Source organism: Cebidichthys violaceus, unplaced genomic scaffold, assembly GCF_023349555.1.
Source record: "Cebidichthys violaceus isolate CVI_PGR_0920_01 unplaced genomic scaffold, fCebVio1.0.p SCAF_68, whole genome shotgun sequence".
NCBI lineage: Eukaryota > Metazoa > Chordata > Actinopteri > Perciformes > Stichaeidae > Cebidichthys > Cebidichthys violaceus.
Genome location: NW_027176905.1, coordinates 420086 through 440056, shown reverse-complemented (window position 1 = coordinate 440056; position 19971 = coordinate 420086). Strand labels below are relative to the sequence as shown.

General features: G+C 39.0%; 1 protein-coding gene across 1 annotated transcript; it reads left to right on the top strand.

Moving 5' to 3' along the window:
- The first annotated feature begins 71 nt into the window (after positions 1-71).
- On the top strand, positions 72-17129 carry rab3ab (RAB3A, member RAS oncogene family, b). Its single transcript, XM_068734854.1, has 5 exons — positions 72-153; positions 11421-11645; positions 14775-14893; positions 15553-15677; positions 16039-17129. Exons 2-5 carry the CDS (start codon positions 11421-11423, stop codon positions 16227-16229), a joined length of 660 nt encoding a protein of 219 aa, XP_068590955.1. The 5' UTR covers positions 72-153; the 3' UTR covers positions 16230-17129.
- Positions 17130-19971: the final 2842 nt, after the last annotated feature.

Here is a 19971-nt window from a genome sequence, read left to right as displayed (position 1 = left end):
TAAGCAATTAAATAGGCAGCTCGTTTTTTGTACGGCCTTTATTCTGGAATCTGTAGCCGGATGTTGTGTTGCGCAGACATTGTGACTTGATAGTAGTGGTGTTTCTGCGGGTCCTGGACGAGGTGGATAGCAGCCGGATAGAAATCTATAAAGGTGAGATTTCTGTCTCTATTAATGTATTGCATTGACAAACATGTAATATTTAAATCTAAAGTATCCTTCATTTAGTGTTCATGAGCGCTTATGTTATATATCTGGGAAATTATTTCAGATTAAAGAACCTTTGACGTATACGATGCTCGCTTTAGAACAGCTGTTTTCATTGTGAAAACCATAAACCCGTCGTAGATGCATGTAATGCATATTTATTCATATGATCTGTTGGGATGGATCTGAAGGGTGCTATTTGCTTAGTGGATCTCTGGTTTGCCCAGGGGCCTGTCCTGCAGGAAAAGGCGTTTCACACTGTCCGATGGTTTAAATCCGGAAAATGTGTCTCAATGTCTCTGAGGCAGGAACAATATAATGTTATTCAAACACCTTCATTTCATTTATAGAGCAAACTAAGAGAGAGTCATCATATATCATTTTTGTCCCGCATACATACAATTATGTAATTTTCTAATAATATGTCAACGATTATTATCATGAGATGGGTAACCAAATACTCACTATTAGTCCGAATATGAGGGTTGTAGTAATATTATTTGTGTTTTATATATGAAACGTTGAGCCACAAGCAGGACTGTTGTGTGTCTGTGGTAGGGTGAAACATTTAGTCCTAAACCAATCAGATCTCAGCTAGTGCCTTTATATGATGTGTATGTGTGTGCTTCCCATACTGCAACAGCTCATTTCATTACAGAAGGAATGAAAACAGAAAATCAGGCTATAATTTGCCTTGCATATTCAAACCAAAAATATGAACTGCATTGGGTGTGCCTACATAGTTGTATGCCTACTGCACATATACAGGGGGAAAATATACAACATGTAAATGCTCCCAGTTTCTTAGGCTGCAAGAACGGATATTGACAACATGTACAGAAACATTTTAGTTTATAGATGAAAGTGTGTGTGTGTGTGTGTGTGTGTGTGTGTGTGTGTGTGTGTGTGTGTGTGTGTGTGTGTGTGTGTGTGTGTGTGTGTGTGTGTGTGTGTGTGTGTTTTAAGTACAGAGACAGACAGAAAATGTATTGGCCTCCATCCACCTTCACCTACTGTTTTCAAATAAGCTTTAGTATCAAAACATAGTTGATTCAGCCCTGTCAGTTATTACAACTAATCAATGTAGTAGTACAATGTAAAGAGCTATATAGACTAAAACTTTTCCGGCCGTTTTCATTTAACCTCCGAGGGTCACAAAGTTTCATGTGTTTGAGATGTTTGAGTCTGAATGTGAACCGACAGTCTGCAGTTCACATCTGCACTTCCTCTGCTGACAGTAAAGTTCCCGGCGGTGAGACTTAAAGGCGAGAGTCACACATCCATGTTGCCTGTAACAAACACTGTTACAGTACCAATCGGGATCAGATTCATATGTTGGGTCCATATCTTTTATTACATGTATTTATTTCTGTCAAAGATATGAGTCTCGTCTGACCACTGCTGCAGAAAAACAGACTAAATCTTCAGAGTTGTTAAATTAAGATGTTTCTTACCTTAAAGAACGGTTACCACTGAAATAATTGGTTTCAGTGAAGAATTTCAGTCAGATCAGATGATTGTCTAAGCTTCAAAAACAAAAAATCTCTCAAAGGGAAACATTGATTTCTTGTCGGTGTTAGAACATAAACACACTGAAATATTGGGCAGATATTAGGTATCAGCAGTTTTTAGGCCAACATTGTATTAATAATTGTAGCTGGTTCTTGAAAAGCTCTTATTATAACTAAAACTATATAATACTAATACATGTCATTATTACCACTGGGACAAACAAACAAGCCTTAACTTAGACAAAACACAGAAAGAAGGGTTCACCTTCCACAACAGGTTTTACATGTTTGATCAACATCTTTTTTGGAAAATTAAAAGCTGCATAAAAACAAGGAAGACGTGTCCAATAAAAGGTTAATATTTATGAAGTATAAACTGGTTTACAAACAGATGCTTTTAATCCAAAACGTCCTGGGTTCACCTGCAGACTCCAGCACCAAAACACATCTCCCACATCCTGGCTGCTCCCTCCTCTCTGCTTTCTGTTTGCTCTGGAGAGGGAAAAAAAGAAAGAGGGAGAAGATATGCTATTTTTAGCTTCCCCTCCTCTCATCTGCATCACCACTCCTCCTAGAAAAGGGGTCACGTGATTGGAGGAATAGGGGGGAAATGCTTTCTTCAGCAACCTGGGGGCAGGACAGCAGCTGTATTTAAAAACCACTGCATCTTCTCTGTTTTAGTGCATTGTTAGTTTTTGTTTCACACACACGGCTGCCTGGTGATGTGTTGATAAATAATGTAGCATCAGACATTTATCTAGAAAGAGAAGAACACAGCAGGCAGTGAGGAAAGATGCAAACAGCAGTGTACGGTTTGGGATGGAAAGAGTTTTACTACAGCATCCTGTCATATTTTCACAGATATTTTGAGTTTGCTTGATTCAATCAAGTGGCAGATAAATATTTGACTGCTCACAGTCCTGCTGGTTTAGATTTAGCTTACTATTCTGGTCCTGATTGTGATTCTGGGTGTGGCTTTTCATGTTTGGTAGAACATTTTAGATCCGTGAAAACCTATACCATCACAGCCTGTTCACAGTTAGAGTTTTGGAGATTGCGCCATATTTGCAGTGGTGGAAGAAATGTTTTGATTATTTATTTCAGTAAAAGAACCGAAGCAAGAGTAGTAGATGACACTACTACTGTAAATTTGATTACTTTTATAGGATGTATTCATATGTAAGTGGTACTTTAATGTTGTTGCTGGTCAAAGTGGAGCTAACTTTAAATACTTTTTACCACTAGTATAAAATGGAAATACTCAATATTGAACATAAATACTTTAGTCAATGTACGTTGTTACTTTTCACCAGAAAGTAGTAAATCATTTTAACTTTACTGTAAATAAATGGGATTATCCCGACCTCAAAAAAATGTGTTGAAAGTGAAATATGTTATTTAATCTCTCTGAGTGTTTTGTTACCTCGTGGAGGTACAGACGCCTCCGTCAGTCGACTCTGCAGGTTCCTCAGTAACTTTCTTTAAGCAGGAAGGTGTTTGGATAATCTGAGGATCAGCTGTCAATCTGCAGGGAGCCAGCCACTGCTGATTAAATGAGCCGGACTAGCTGGCCGCAGCAGCACTTAGCTGTGGATCAATCCGGCTCCTGGAGGACGTCGATCTTCTTTAGGTGACAGGTTTAGGAGAGAACTTGATGATGTCATCGTACAGCACAGAAACCCTTAGTCATGATTGAATTAGGATTCAAGAAAAACTCTTAACACTTGGTTAAGGTGTAACTACTGACAGTGTGCTGTTGAGCAGAGCAGAAAACCTGTAGCAGCATGTTTTCTAGTGTATTTCTTGTTATATGTAAAAGTAAAAATCTTTAATGCTTTATGCTATTTAAAAACAGGCGGCACAGTGGTGCACTGTCGCCTCAAGAGGCCTCCTATATAGTTCGAACCTCTTTCTCTCTTTTTCAGGCTTCCTCCATGCAGGTTAGGTTCATTGTTGACTCTACATTAGTAGAGTAGTAGTAGTTGTCTGTCTCTCTGTGTCGGCCCTGTGATTGTCTGACAACCTCTCCAGGGCCTCTCGCCCAATGTCGAATGGGATCTGCTCCAACCCCCCACGAGACTGTTGAGGATAAGTGTTATAAATGATGGATGGATGAATGGATGGATGGATTATACAAAAAAAAAAATCCTCTTCTGTGATATCAAAATGTTTCTCAGTGACTCAATTTGAGCTTAAAAGCCCAAATAAAAACCCACTGTAGTGACCACATCTCGTCATGTGAAACTAAAAGTGACAGCAGAAACATCAGAGATGTGGATTTCAGTGTGATTTGGCCGTCTTTATTGTCATGTCCCTCCTCCTCCATTATAGAGGAGCTGAGTTATCCTCAGCATCTAGTGCCAGTGTACATTTTGCAGTTTAGTTGGACCTCTCAATTCCCATCCCGCCTCACATTCAGCCACATCTCAGCATCCTGTTTCTGCTCGTCAAACTGCGGGAGAGGCTTTTAATTTGATGAGACCGTTTGATGTGGCTGAGATTATGTCATTTTGATATGTGTAGATATAATGTTATCTTTTTTTTTTTTTAATTTGCCAGAAGAAAAAAAAATCAGTTTGTTTAATATCTTAGTAAACAGAATATCATTGTTTTTTGGAAGATGTTGCCTTTGGCTGTAAGAATTGCTGGTGTGCATTTTTCACTTTTTAAAACAATAATGCAATAATGCAGCCCTTGAAACAGGGCTCCAAGGCTCAAACGTGTAATGTAAAGTCCATCATACATTTCTTTAAGTCATAGTTCATAACAAACCCATGTGTTACTGCAGCTCTCACAGTTCAGCCCACCTGACTTGTCACTTTGTTCAAAGGCAGTTCACTATCGAGGCCAAATGAAAGCAGCAGCAACGTCCCGCAGGCTGAAATACATTTGCATAATGAGAATTTGTTAATTACTTTGAGATTAAACACAGAGGCCTGCAGCCTGTAAGCCTCTGTATCAAAATAGTGTTTAGTGAAGGTTAAGACAGCTCTCTTCTTCACAGTTAATCTCTGAGACGCAGAGGAGAGGCTGCGGTAATCTCACCACACCGTCACATACAGCAGCGACTCAACAGCCAACAAAGGTCTTTGATCGTGTTTGACAAGATTCAGACTTCCAACTGTGGCTATTCATTTCTAACCTCCTCTAATCACAGCGAATACTAACTGTCACATGCTTACATTTCATTTTTAGGTATTTAAACCAGTGCTTTGGTCCATAACAAGCTCAATAAATCCACACTTTAGACGCCCAACATTTCAAAAGAACATTAGGAAAGAAGCAAAGGATCAAATCACGCTGTTGCACCTCCACAGATGCAGCAAGTATTCTTGAAGAGGTGAACGATTTTCACAGAGAAATATGTTTTGTAGACAAAAGAGAAGAGAACGGTTTGAAGGACAGGCTGAGTGCTTTTTCAGGACATCAAGCAAAGAGAAGCTAAAAGTTTAGAAGAACTGACTGTAAGACCTTGGCTTGAATGTCTATTTCAAAGTTGACTTTTTGCCTAATGTGCTAAAACTGCAACATCGCTGACTCAGCTAAAAAAAAAAAAAACATGTCGATGAAAAGCACATGGGCTGAAATATCTACTGAGCTGAGTAGGCACTTTGGTGCAAACGTAACATGAGCGGATGCATTTTTAATAAGGCTGGCCAAAGAGGAAATCGAACACCAAACCCCGACTGTGATCAAGTTGGATCTCACTTCCAGTAGGTTTGTTTCAGTCAGAGCCAGAGAAAAAGACTCTCACATTTTTAGATATAACTTGTTTTTGGTTCACAGTGACAAATAGACCTCTTATGTATTTTAGGCGAGTGTTAACGTTCTGTATTGTGTTATTTTTATGAAATGTTGTGTATTTGAAATCTTTCTAGGTAGCATTTTGACCAGATGTGTCGAAAAGTGTGCTTCTTTCCACCTTCTTTTATGTACATTTTCAATTTGCGCATTATAAAGCCTGAGTGGAAATGTAAAAAAAAAATGTATAATAATTCAGCAAAACAGATTTTCACTTGGCTGAGCAGGAAAAGTTAATGTACCGATAAAAACAAAGTGCAACGGAAACAGACTTTTAGTGAATAAATCATGACATACAAATATGACTTATGTGTCGCTGAAGCTTTAGCTGAAGAGACGGAAAATGGCAACAGATGAAAACCGCTGAGTTGAGCGATGAAGAGATTGCAAATGAAAGAAACAAAAATTACATATTCCATCTCGTTTTTTCGATTTGACTGGCACTTTTGCAATGGTTCAATTGCACCCACCTAGAGAATTAGCATCACCAACTGTTTATCCAGATGCACTCAATTCCTGATACTAGCGTAAAGGTCCTGGATGGAAACACAAATTTGGTTAAAGGTTGCGCTTGGATGAAAACCCAACTGGTAATATCCCATAAACATGACATACGTATGTGCAACCCTTTTTGATTTTGTGATAAATTCCCACTTATTAAATATTAAATAAATATTTTCTGGTGGCTTGTTGTGGGTCCATATCATACTAGGACACTTTATTACCAGCCACAACAGCAACACTGGTATTGTTTTGTGTGTGTGTGTGTGTGTGTGTGTGTGTGTGTGTGCGCATGTGTGTGTGTGCGTGTGTGTGTGTGTGTGTCTTCATTGTCCTGGAAACACCAACGGTAGCGGTAGACTACCACAAGCTTTCGAGTACTTTGCCAGGTTTTTGTATGTCTGTGGATACAACGCAAACCGTGCTAGATGCAGTGATGAAACTTTACAGGTGTGTAGTTGAGATCAAAATGAAAGCAGAGTTTGAAGATGGGTGTGGTCCGAGCAAGGGAGCTGTAATTAAGGGGGTAGGAAGTGAGGAAGGAGCCACTGGCCCCCACACTTAGCGCCCCTGATCCGATTTGATGTTGCGGCTCGTGTGATCCCATCGCAAGCTGGTTCTCTATTTCTTCTTAATATGTCACCCATCTGTATTTCTGTCAACTAAACTGGAGTTTCTCCAATTTATTTTTTGCATCAGGTCTTTGAATAATAAGGAACATAATCTCTTTAGTGGAAATGTATGTTCCTCACATTCTAGGTTTAATACTTTAGGGTAACCCTCTATAAGCCAACCAGGGCATGTCAACAAAATGAACACACTGATCATGTGACATTAGTTTGTCCGTGTGTCGTCCTATGAGCACTGTGGGATCAATGACTTGTGTGATGACAGTATGTCCATGTGAGTCAGTTGATCCAGTGCAAACCGTACGTCTCCTTCAGCCTCTGTGTTTGTTCACATTTCCTGTAGCTGCTGTGGATTACGCTCTCGCCCTCGGTGAGTCACACTGCAGTTCGCTTCACTGCAGCGCATGGAGACTCTCATTTTCCGTCGACTTGATTGGAAGACAATCAAGTTTAGCGGAGTTGAAACGCTGAGTCACAGCTAATTTGAAGTTGTTTACATATACCGTTGTAGGAACTGTGGCTTGCTGTATATTTCCTGAGATGGAGACACATTTAGATAAATATAAACAAAGGCTGTCAAATAATATGAATGCATTGTGCTGAACAAGGTCATCAAACTGTCCTAATTCTTTCTGATTGCACAGTATGTTGTACTGAGACACGCTGCTCATCATTTCAAGCACTTTTAGACTTAATTCTATGTAGTATGCATCGTGGAGGGATTTTCAAATGACACTGAAGTACAAATATGCAACTTTAGAATAAAGTATTTCCTCTCACAGTCTCTCTCCTCCAGTAACTTGGCAGTCTATGGGTTATTTGAAAAACAAAATATTGTTTTGTTTGCAGAAAACACAGAAGCTGAACGCATGTGTTTTTTTCACTGATAAATTAGTGCATTCGTTGATTAAATTCAATCATTACCCATGCTCATTTTGTCAGATGAGGTCTCTTATTTCCCAGTTTTTGTCTTTGGTATTCTGGATTGAAACTCATACTCAAATCTATGCAGTAGCTCCCGGCAGCAGAGTTATTTGTGAGGAATCATTGACGTCACAATCGAAGCTGAACTTGTCATCAACCAGATAGAAATCGACACTTGCACTGCTGCTGCTGCTGCTGCTGCGTTTTTCGGATATTCTTAACTATTTGCACAAATTAGATCAGAAATTATTGAAAAATGTTTTTGTGATTTCTGGTTTCTTTATTCTTTTGGACATTAGGTTTCTGTTTGAACCCCACTTAGAGTTATGTTGCGTGTAGCAGGTTTGTTAATGGCTTTAACTCTCTAACCTCTTTGCATAAAAAAAAAAAATCAGGTGTGTTGAGGAAGGGTCGGTGCTTCTTCATTATTTAACACGGATCTCTGTGTTCCTTCATGTAAACTGATCGGCCGGATCTCTGAGGAGGGTGCAGTTGTTTTGTTTGTGCTTTATTCCCTGTGAGTTCTCGTGTTCCACTGCAGCCGAGTGGAGATAGCAGTCTAAATATAGAGCAGGGTGCCACGACTTTGAGGCCTGTGGGCTCAAGTCATTGTGGTCTCAAGAGTCGACAAGGTTTCCTGAATCCTTTTAGCTCTCTTGTAGCCCACTGGTAGCTAGCGTGGTTGCATCCCAGCAAATGTTGCAAGTCTCAGTCATGTAGCCGATGGTTTTTCTGCTGAAGTTGGAATTAAGCTGTCAGTATGCTTCTTGTCAGATGGTCAAATAGCCTCTGTCGACTTTGTCCTACCATTGCTGTAACTTTTCCAACATTCACAACCACTTCGCGCTGTGATCGGTTTGCTGTGTGGAGGTGAGAGAGGAGCCAGGGAGGGATTGAACTTCTCGCTTTATTTCTTCATTCTTGACACAATTATTTTTGTCACTTTTCATGTGAACAACCATGTTCAACACTGTGTATGTCTGAAAATGCGTGCTGTTATCCCAATATCTTAACGATATTGCATCTCCCCCTCTCTATGACAACCCGCCTCCCAATCTGCTAATGTTCCCTATCCTTCTTCTGCTGTTATCCTATGCATGTTTTGTTCTCTTGCTGCTGTGGTTTTGTCTTGCATGTTTGTCTTACTGCTTGTAGTATGCTTCTCTTGATGGGGTTGTGTTGCTTGTAATGCTTGTTGTGACTGTATGCCAGTAATGGTAGTGATGGAAATATTTGGATGTGTTTTGCTGTCATTATAACTTTTGATTTGACTTCATTCAGCCCCAATCCCCCTTCCCTCAAGAAGCTTTGCCAGGCCGCCATTGTAAATAAGATTGTGTTCTTATGACTAGCCTGGTTAAATAAAGGTTTAAAAAAAATAAAAGACTTGATTTCCGAATTGGCCATCATAAACACAAGTTTTTTTCAAGCATAAACCAATGCTTATGCTTTTGCCAGAAAACTCTATGAAGACTTTTGCGGTAACGGGTGTTATGGGTAACTGTAAGCCGCAAAGACACACATTAAGCACATCAAGCGAGCCAATTGGTGGATTAAAAAGTCTGTGAATGTTACATACATTTTATATAGTAGAAGTCTAGAAGAAATAGCTAAACAAGGCCTGCACGTTTGCGCCTTGAGCCAGTTCAGGGTTTGGGACGTTAATGTATCTGCATCCCATTCAGACAGTTAAAGGTAAATATTTGGTATTTGTCAACGTGGTTGTTATTCTCATATTTTTTGGGGTCATGACAACATTTTAATCACCACAGAGATTTAGGAATTTAAGCAAGGACAAAAGCCATGTAAGCAAGCAGCGCTAAGTTCTGAAATTTCAAAAACTTGAGTCCAATCAGTAACATGAAAGTAGTTCCCTCGACATTCATGGATGAGTGTGTGGGCCACTAAATCTAAAGTTAGTTATCACTGTCATATCATCACTTTTTAGTGGTTCCATCATTGGTGTAGATGTCAGGCTATACTTCTTCTCAAGTCCATGACTTCAGCTGTTAGCATTAGACGCCTGCCATAAAGGAGCCATCAATTATTCCTTCCACATCTCTAGCTGATTGTGACGGATCGAGCCAGTCGCCTCCAACCTTTCTGCAAAATTGAGAAAATTCCGATGGGCTTTCTGTTTTCCCTTGGCATCGCAATGTGCTGCTTTGATTAATTACCATGAAGAAAATGTTTAAGCCTGACTAGTTCATCACAGTTACACTGAGTGTAGCAGATGCTGATAGAACCTCATCTTTTGTCTGAACACTTTATGAGCTTTTCTGTATGAAAAATCACCTCTGCTGCTTTTTTAAGGGTTTCTTGGGTTTCATTTTAAAGCGTGTTTTTACTCATGACTTTAAAGGAGACTGTCATTTATTGAAATAGGGCAGACTACTAAACTATGCAATCAATAACAACTAACGCATCTGCATCCAAATCAGCAATAGTCCTGTATCATCTTGCCCATTATTTTCTCAATTAAAAGATTCACTGTTTTGTTTATCTAATGTTATGAAAAACGTATGTTACAATTTACAGCAGTATGTATTCAAATATGTTGTTTTACCAACAGTTCAGAGCCCAAATATATTTAGTTCACAATCGTTAATGGCACAGAGAAGCAGCAAATCTGCTAAAAGCTGAAACTACCAAATATTTAGAATTTTTTTGCTTAAAGAATCATTGAAACAACTAATCAATGATCAAACTTGTTGACTAATCAACTTATCGTTGCACCTCTACTCTGTATTTTCTCATTATCTTCATCATAGATGAAGTTTTCCTTTAAGCTTCATCAGGTCAGCTAACTCGCCTTTCTATCTAAATATTTGTACTGCATGCTGAAATTTTCATTAAAACCTCCCTACAACCCATAGCATAGATTTAGTCTCATGGTGCCATCAAATCTTTTACTCTGAAACTTGTATTATCTCTCTTGAAAGAGTGTTTTAGGAGTGGATCAAACAGAACATTTTAATTTGTTCATTCAGAATAGGTCACTCTCATCTATTTTTAAAGTACTGGGTGCAAACTTGTCATGGGAGGACCTGATCATCACTTGCATGCACACACAGTAACCAAAGTACAACATACAGACTGTACCCTTTCTGTTTAGTTAAATTAGTTAAATTAGTAGTTAAGCTAAATTGTGCTTCGCAACTTTGTAGAAAGGCATTTATTTATAAGTGCTTTACAAGGACATTACATACATCATAATCGTGTATAAGCATGTGTGGGTCCTTTTTTTACTTGCTTGTCTAACATCATCATCCTTACCTTAAACGAGATTAAACAAATCCAACGGCATTATGCACCATTTTAGCTAAAATGATCCACAACTTTATAACGGCATTGCACAGAAGTATTTACAATGGTCAGATTTCATCACTTTCAGCTTACTACAAAGAAAAAAGTATTTTAGAATGTCATGTAGGCACATTTTAATATGGCAGCACTATGACAGATCCTTAATATTGTGCAATTGAAATAAACTAGATGGACTCACCATAGACTTTATTGGATGAATTACATGGGAGTCACTTGTACGGCTTTCTTGGCATAAAACTCAGCAATAATACCTGTGTAATTCATCAAAGCCTCATCAATGTTAAAATTGTCTGTTATATCTGGGACCCTCCACTGACCCAGGAAGGAATAATCTTACAGGTGGCTTTTTCATGTAACTTATATATTCACTGCACAGACAGGAAAATTAGCTTCATCTTATGCTGTGTTAAAGAAAAAAAACCTGCATTGTGAGGCCCTGTACTTGCACCAATTGCTATGACACATGTAGTGGCGTCCATTTGATGAAAGCTTTGTGTTTCTCCTTCCTCTCTGTCCACAGATGGCCTCAGCAACAGCGACCTACGGGCAGAAGGAGTCTTCGGACCAAAACTTTGACTATATGTTCAAGATCCTCATCATTGGCAACAGCAGTGTGGGCAAAACCTCCTTCTTGTTCCGCTACGCCGACGACTCCTTCACACCGGCCTTTGTCAGCACGGTAGGCATTGACTTCAAGGTGAAGACCATCTACAGGAATGACAAGAGGATCAAATTACAGATCTGGGTAAGACTTCTGGAGATGTGTTGAGTTTCCTGGAAGGGGAGTAAATGAAACTGAGATCTATAATTAACATGTACATGAATTTGAGGCTGAATAAGTAAGTCCTATTGATTTTCTTCACTGTCACAAGCTTGTTGACTTTAGTAGTTGATAGTCTCAACTTCTTTTCTTGTCCCTCCATCACATTTCAAGTGCTTTTGTCTTTTCTTTTCTTTTCTCTGTGTATTGCTAAGATGAATCAGTTTAATCGGAGTTTAAAGTTGTCAGAGGTTTTCTGCACTGTTATGGCTGTACAGGCCGAGCCTACACAGACACAAAGTGACCTCTTAAATCCCCAGGCGTCAGTAAGCTTCAACCAAAGTGCATGTTAGATGGTTGAATGTCTGCAAACCCCTCTCTCTCACACCTTTACAGTGCAGCACCCATGAATGATTTTCATGAAGGATTGTCCTTTAGTGCATGCCGTTATTCCCATACAGTATTTAAACAATTTGTGAATCTTCGCCCTCTCAGTGGCGGCAGGCTTTTCACCCAGTTCAGAGTAGCTATAAACACTTTTGCATTCGGTTGACGGACGACATGTTGTACAAATTAGTTTGTTTCGAGCACAGCGGCACCAGCAGGATTAGAAGGTTAGCTAGACAGTTGTAAGAAAGATTAGGCTTTTTCTTTGGGCTTCTCACTTGAACCTCTGAAACAATAACATAAATGTTAGTTATGTTTTTTTAATGATGTCTAACAATACAGCAGATAACTCTGTGAAACACTGGCCTGTGATGCAGTTTTATTAAGCCAACTGTCCTCAGATAAACATACACAAATCTGCATAACAACGGCGTCCTCCCTGCCGTGGATGAGTAGAATCCTATATAATTCAATGGAAGTAATAACCAAAACACTCAATTAACATTGATGTGCCTTCAGGAACAAACAGGGCGGTGTTTGTTGCATCATAACTATGTTGTTTCCTGAGGACTCAGCAGTAAACACAATCATAGAGCAGTGCACTGTTCCAGTATCACGTTGTAGATCATACCATCATTTCCACTTTTACTTAGCACAGCACTGTGTGTGTGTGTGTGTGTGTGTGTGTGTGTGTGTGTGTGTGTGTGTGTGTGTGTGTGTGTGTGCGGCTGTCTCTGTTGTCAGCCTTTGCCAGGTCTTGCCTCTGGTAAAGGAGACAGCATCGCCCAATCAGAGCACGAGAAATGGATGACTGGGTGCTGCTCTCCCTTCCCCCACTACTACACATCTCACCCGAGTAGTTATCCCCCCCCCTTCCCTACACACACGTAAAATCCCCGACCCCCATCTCTCAGCAATTCTGTCAGCCGAGACTCCAGTCGAGTACAAATTATAATATTTAATGGTCAATATACAGTATTTTGTATATAGATTTATTTCACAGTGTATTTTCATTCATGCCACTATATCGCCGTACTGTAGCTCCTACAGAAGACTGGACATCCTTGCTTTTTTCATTGCACTGGAAACTCTATGGCTACATGAATACTGTCAGTGTTCATAACTGTAGACAGATGCTGGGCTACAACTAACAATTTTATCATATCAAATAGATGTTCAGAGTTTTTTCTCCAAAAGGTCTTGTTTTGTCCCACCAACAGTCTAAAACCCAAAGATATGCAATTTATAATCAAATAAAACACAGAAAATCAGCAAATTTTCACATTTAAGAAGCTGAATAGAGCAATTGTTTGTCATTTTTGCTTGATAAATGACTAACGTTTTTATTCATGTGAATTCTTGAGCATTTATACTTAAAAATGCTTTGAAATGTATTTATAATACATGTCCTACAGCCCAAATATTTATTTAAAAACTCTTGATTTTCCCTTTAAATCCTTTGATTAAAATTAAAGCATGAAAAAGGAGACTTTTTCATGGCCTCAGCAACTTATCTTTCCTGCTATTTTCAAGTATTCAAATCAAGTTTATGTCCAGCCGTCTACAGAGCTGATGCTCTCATCCTGAGCGTCCTACAGCACATTGAGTGGAGGAGCAGGACATAAACTGTTGCTGCAAAACATTTGGAAATGTCAGAGCTACACTTCTCTGGAAAATAGATGTCATATAGTATCAATCTGACCTGAGAATGGTTGAGTGTGACTGAGTAATTATACCAATGAGTACACTATGGACTCTGTTCGTCAGAGACTGCACTTTGTAGTTCATGTTGCTGTATGTGTGTGTAGTTTAGATGCTTCAACGTAAATGTAATTCCCTACAAAGTTTAATAACAAGTAGAAACTTGGTATGTATTTGCTGTATGAGTAGTATGATGTGTCTATAATAATAATAATAGGAAAGACAGCAAACCCCTATTTAGCATTCTTGAGCAGTATACAAATATTTGATGAAGGGTTTATGACACAATAAAATGTAAGAAGTGTGAATTCTCATAAATGTCAAGGTAAACCAGTGTAGCTGGTTACTCTGCAGTACATGTCAGTCGCAGTCTTTTGCTCTGCTGATCTCCAAACTGACACCGACAGCAGAGTCATGCTGTTGGACCAGAAGCTGCTCGGTTGGGTATCAGAAACACACCAGGCTTTAATTCCCTGAGCATTCATTCGGACTTAACACTGACATTCAATCTCACCTGGGATTGTGGGGCAGGGTCATTGTTAGGCTACGCTTTCAGCGAAAATAAAGACAAGAGGAGGCTTGATGAAGATTTTAAAAACCACAGGAGGCCTTTTATTATGCTGGCTGTACTGAAGCACATCAGAACAATCCGTCAACGTGACACTTTGAATGTTTAGACTTTCTTTAGGCCCAAGTATTGTCATGTTTTGTTTTTGTTTGTTTTGTTTTGTTGTTGTTTGTGCACTTAAAGTTTCATCAGGATAATAAATCTTTAATGCAGGACTCAAGATTGGTGTTCACGACTCTAGCTAAGGATTGGCACGCTGTAAACCGATCAAGGATTGTGTCTTTAAATACAATACCAGATAGTATTAAAAGGGTTAGACAACTCTTGAATTTGGCTTGTGTCAATGGTGGATTACCTGCCAAAGTGGCTTTAGTCAAATCTGTCAGAAGTCACTGTGAAATGGATTCTGAGAGATTTAATAAAAGCTAACTGCTGCTGTTTTTTGTTTTTTTCCCCAGGACACGGCGGGGCAGGAGCGTTACCGCACCATCACCACGGCCTACTACCGAGGAGCCATGGGCTTCATTCTCATGTATGACATTACTAACGAGGAGTCCTTCAGTGCTGTCCAGGACTGGTACGTCATTGGCTTAGAAGGGGGTGTCGCATAAATACAATGTAAAATGATACCATGGAGCTTTACCTGTGAGAGGGAGTGCTGCGTTGAGGATGGATCAAGTGGTATAGCCAGTCTGGAAATAGATAAATAGATACTGTAGATGGATGGACAGAGCACATGATCCGTTTCAAGTCTTAGTTTTGTCTCCTCCCAGGACCTTGCCTTTGTGTATCTTTGAATTTGTCCTTCAAGAAAAACTTTGTAATCTTGATTTCATTTTGACCCCACTCTATTACAGTATGTCAAAAACTAGTTTCATCATTTATCACTGCTTAATGATAATAATAATAATAACTGTATTCATATAGCACCTTGTGAAAACAATGTTACAACGTGCTTTACAATAAAAACATGGTAAAAGTAATTAAGATCAAGATACAAGCAAAATAAAAATTTAATTTTTTAGGATCAGATTTTGTAACTATGTTCAATCACTGTGATCTAGAACTTGGTTTAAAGACTTGAAGTTTCTTCTTCACTGTACACACACACACACACACACACACACACACACACACACACACACACACACACACTGATGAGAAAACTTCAGGAAACATTCAGCCTCACAGTCTCTGAGTTTCCGCTCTGATTGCTGACGGTGTGTTGGTTCCCAGGTCGACTCAGATTAAAACGTACTCGTGGGACAACGCCCAGGTGCTGCTGGTCGGGAACAAGTGCGACATGGAGGACGAGCGGGTGGTGGGCGGAGATAGAGGCCGGCAGCTGTCTGAACACCTCGGTGAGTTCATGGTGTACACACATAAATACACACTTCTCTGCGACTCTTTGTTAGGTAAACAAACCTGAAGTGACTCAATGGACAGGCGGAAAGGTTTGCCTGCTAGTGTTACTAGATGAAAAGTCAGGAGATCACCAGAGTCATTAAGAATAATCTTTTTACAGCCATGAATTAAAAAAAATAAAATAAATAGCTGTGAAGATATTTCACCATATACTGACCTAGAGAACAAGCTGTTACCGTGATTACAGTTGTATTTCAGCAACTGTACCCTGCGCTACATCCCTGCGCTACATCTCAAAGACGACCACATCCTCAATAATCTCCTCTGACCCTCTACCACACCCTGTTTCCTCTCCAGGTTTTGAGTTCTTCGAGGCCAGTGCCAAGGACAACATCAACGTGAAGCAGACCTTTGAGCGCCTGGTTGACATCATCTGTGAAAAGATGTCGGAGAGCCTGGACGCCGGAGATCCTGCTGTCACAGGGGCCAAACAGGGGCCCCAGCTGACAGAGCAGCCCGCTCCTCCTCACCAGGACTGTGCATGTTAAAGCTGACTACTTCACCCCCCCCCCAAACCCTTATTCTCCCTGTTGCTCTTTGTCCTCCTTCAGCTGGACCCCGGGGCCTCGGGTCAAATACTCCCATCACCCTTTTCACTCGCTTTCATGCTTCTTTCTGTAACCTAGTAAGGATGATTGGCTGAGGGACACAAGAGCCATGTTGAAAAGTGTCTGAAATGCTCTGAGATGGACCAGTGCTCAGCCGTGTTTGCGTCCGGTTTCTCCTCATAAAAGAGCTTAAAGTTGTTTATTTTGATCAGTGCTGGTGTTGATGCCAAACCAAGTTCAATCAAACCAGAGTGTTTCAGACTCTTTGCAAACCAGGTTCCTGAAGGTTCCCGACCCATCATTTGTTGTCTCCTTGTTCCTCAGTGTGGTTTTACAAGAAGGATTTGACGGTGTGCGTCCTCAGAGTGCCATTCAAATCCTTCCGATGTTTACAGTACTTTGTTTCCTGTCAGTCAAATACCTTGATAAGATGTCAGCCTCGGATACGGTGACCAAGAAGGCCATAGAGGAGGTAATGTGGCAGGGCTGATCCAGCTGAAAGCTGCTCCAAACTAATATGCTACGTTTCTTTTAGGGTTTAGGATAGGACAGAATTAAACATACATGAATCTGTGTTTCATATGTTGTCTCATCTGGTATCTAAACATGGATATTGCAGGTGTTTGCAAGTGTTTTGTTTTCATTATTCATCTGAGCCTTTTCATTTGGCCTTTTTTTATGTTTTTTTTATTCTGGTGCCTCCTTTTTTCTTTCAACACTGGGTGTGGAAAATATGAACAAGATAGAGCTACGTAAAAGTAGCAAAACATTAAGAGACACCTTTTATTTAATTATATTTATTTCAAATGTACATATAAATGTTGTGCAATATATATATATATATATATATATATATATATATATATATATATATATATATATATATATATATATATATATATATATATATATAATATCTACAGGTATGCATTTCTTGAAATTAATTTAAGAAGGTATGAAGTTCTATGAGGATAGTATCAAATATAAGATAAGAGGTCTATGTTGTTGGGTTTGTTTGGATGATGTGTGGAATTTTTTTGTTTGAACCCTCGCAAGCTCCTCCGTGAGTCGTTTCATTTCCCTGTCGGTTTAGTCTCATGCTGCCCTCCAGAGACATCAGAAATTCAAACTTCCTGCTTGGAAAATACAGTAATTGAAGTCTGAATTACAAGTTAGAAAATTACAGATATGTTTTTCATCCTCCAAATCCACTCAGTGTGATTTCCAGCTAATGTAAGGGTATCTGAAAGGCATTTTGTGCAACAAAGTTGTGCAGTTGTGCTCGCGAACAATGCTGCATTTTGATGTTACAGTATTTGACATCGGGCAGAGAAAATATTGCAGGTGATGTTAAGCACTGAAGATGAAATAATGTGATCATAACAGCAGACAATTGCTGACTCTGACTCAAATACAGCAAACTGTTAGTTTTCATCTCCCTGATGGCTGTTTGGAAGATGCAAACATGTTGGTCTGTTGATGATTTTCATGGTATTTTGCCGTTATCTGATAGTTTGACCCTAGAGACTGAAAGGAAACATCAGGAGAGAATAGGATAACGTGTGACATACCACCAACACTCAGTGATTTAATGTTTTCTTTACATTACATTCCTTTACGTTTCTTAGCGACAAACAGCCCAACAGTAAGCAACTTCCTCAGAATCAGTATTCAAGTCTATTTGTCTGTGTGTAAAGTTATCTCAGTCTTCAGGTGAAGTACGGACATCATTGTTTAACAAGCATCAAACAGCTGGAGGCTGAAATGTTCACAGACCAGGTAGCTGAGTTTCTGACACTAGTTTCAAGTCAATGCAGGAATCGAATATTTTGTTCTGAGGTTTTCTTGGTTCCAACGGCACATTTCAACTAACAGCTGTTTAAAGTCTACATTGCATCACTGGGCGTGTATCCTCTCTCCACCAAACACTGAACTTGTTTTAATGCAGTTTCCAAAGTTAGAACTAGTCTGCCGCGTACTCCTTCTTTTCACTTCACCAAAGATTGCTGTAGAAGAAGCTCACTGTTTTTGTAGGACGCCACAATGAGCAGAGTGACAAAGTTTACTGTAAAGAAACAAGTGACAAGAGAGGATAGGTTGAGAGGGCAAAGCACTATAAAAAATCATTATGGAGGTCCAAATCATTGACTTCATAAAGTCAGTGACTCTGACTGTGTGATCAAAGCAAATCTGATTCAGAAAGTATTTATTTTGAGAGTATACAAACGGCAAACAAATCTGAAAACACAGATGAGCCACTGACTGTTAAAGTTTGAGAAGATGAGGCCCCAGTTAAAGTATTGCTTATTATAAGAAAAGGAGTGATGATGACAAACCTGAGAGCTGGTTTTGATCATGGGTATATTTTACTTCTTACTGGTTGTGACTTTTCCGGTTAAAATCCAAACTGTTAAACTGTTCTCCTTTCTAATATGTCTTCCTCTCTATATAAACCAGATCTGTAAATACTGTTTTTTTGAGTCAAATTTGTGGATTGTGTTGTATCTCCTCAGGCTTGCAACAAAGAAAAAAAAAAAGACAGTAAAAACCTGAATCCCCTGCCCCCCAAAAGAGCCATGTTGTACTGTATCTGCATTCATTACTAGGCCTGCTTGTGAATGAATGTGTCACTCTGTTACAAAAGCAATACACACTACAGTATCTACACAAAAAAGAAATGCTATCAAGCTGGTAGAAGTTGCCGACTTTAGATCTTCTACTAGCACGCAGGAACATGTACTTTATTTGGTCTTGTATCACTGCCTCTTCACACGCTCCTCAGTTCGGGCCATTAAGGTGAGAGAATATGCTGTGGATGTTTTTATCTGTACTTTGTGGTAAAACAATAAAAAGTTACTAACAAGCAGTTGAAAGATGTTGTACCTTTATGGGTGAGATACTGTTACCTGCTACTCCTAATGAAGTTAAAATCTCAAAATGAGGTGATGTTATCGATGCAAACTAACTGAAATCCGCATGAATGTTGTTTAACCCAAAACAGTGAAGTGGAGATCCAGATTTATTCAAAGTAATCAAATTACTTTAGCTTACAGTCATGTAGGTTTAGCAGTAAAATTTTCACGTTGATGGCAAATGTTTGGATGCTTCTTGTCCCAATAGAGCCTCAAGATGTCACTGTTTCACTCTTTGTTGACAGAAGATGTAGAAGGATATTGTGCAGCCAGAAGCAACCCATCACAGTTGATGCTTGAAGGGAAAATGCACACAGAAATGTACTCGAGTAAGTGTGCAAAATATTTGTGCATGGTGCTCCTGACAGCAAATAGACTAACCAGGTGAATGCACGTGAGAACTACGTGTGGACTCGATTTTATTTATTTGACGATGAAGTATATCTTTAGACCATCATTAGACACTAAAATCAAAATATATATACACATATATACATATATACATATATACACATATATATATATATACATATATACATATATACACATATATACATATATACACATATATATATATATACATATATACATATATACATATATACATATATACATATATATATATATACATATATACATATATACATATATATATATATGTATATATATATATATATATATATATATACATATATACATATATACATATACATATATACATATATACATATACATATATACATATATATATATATATACATATATACATA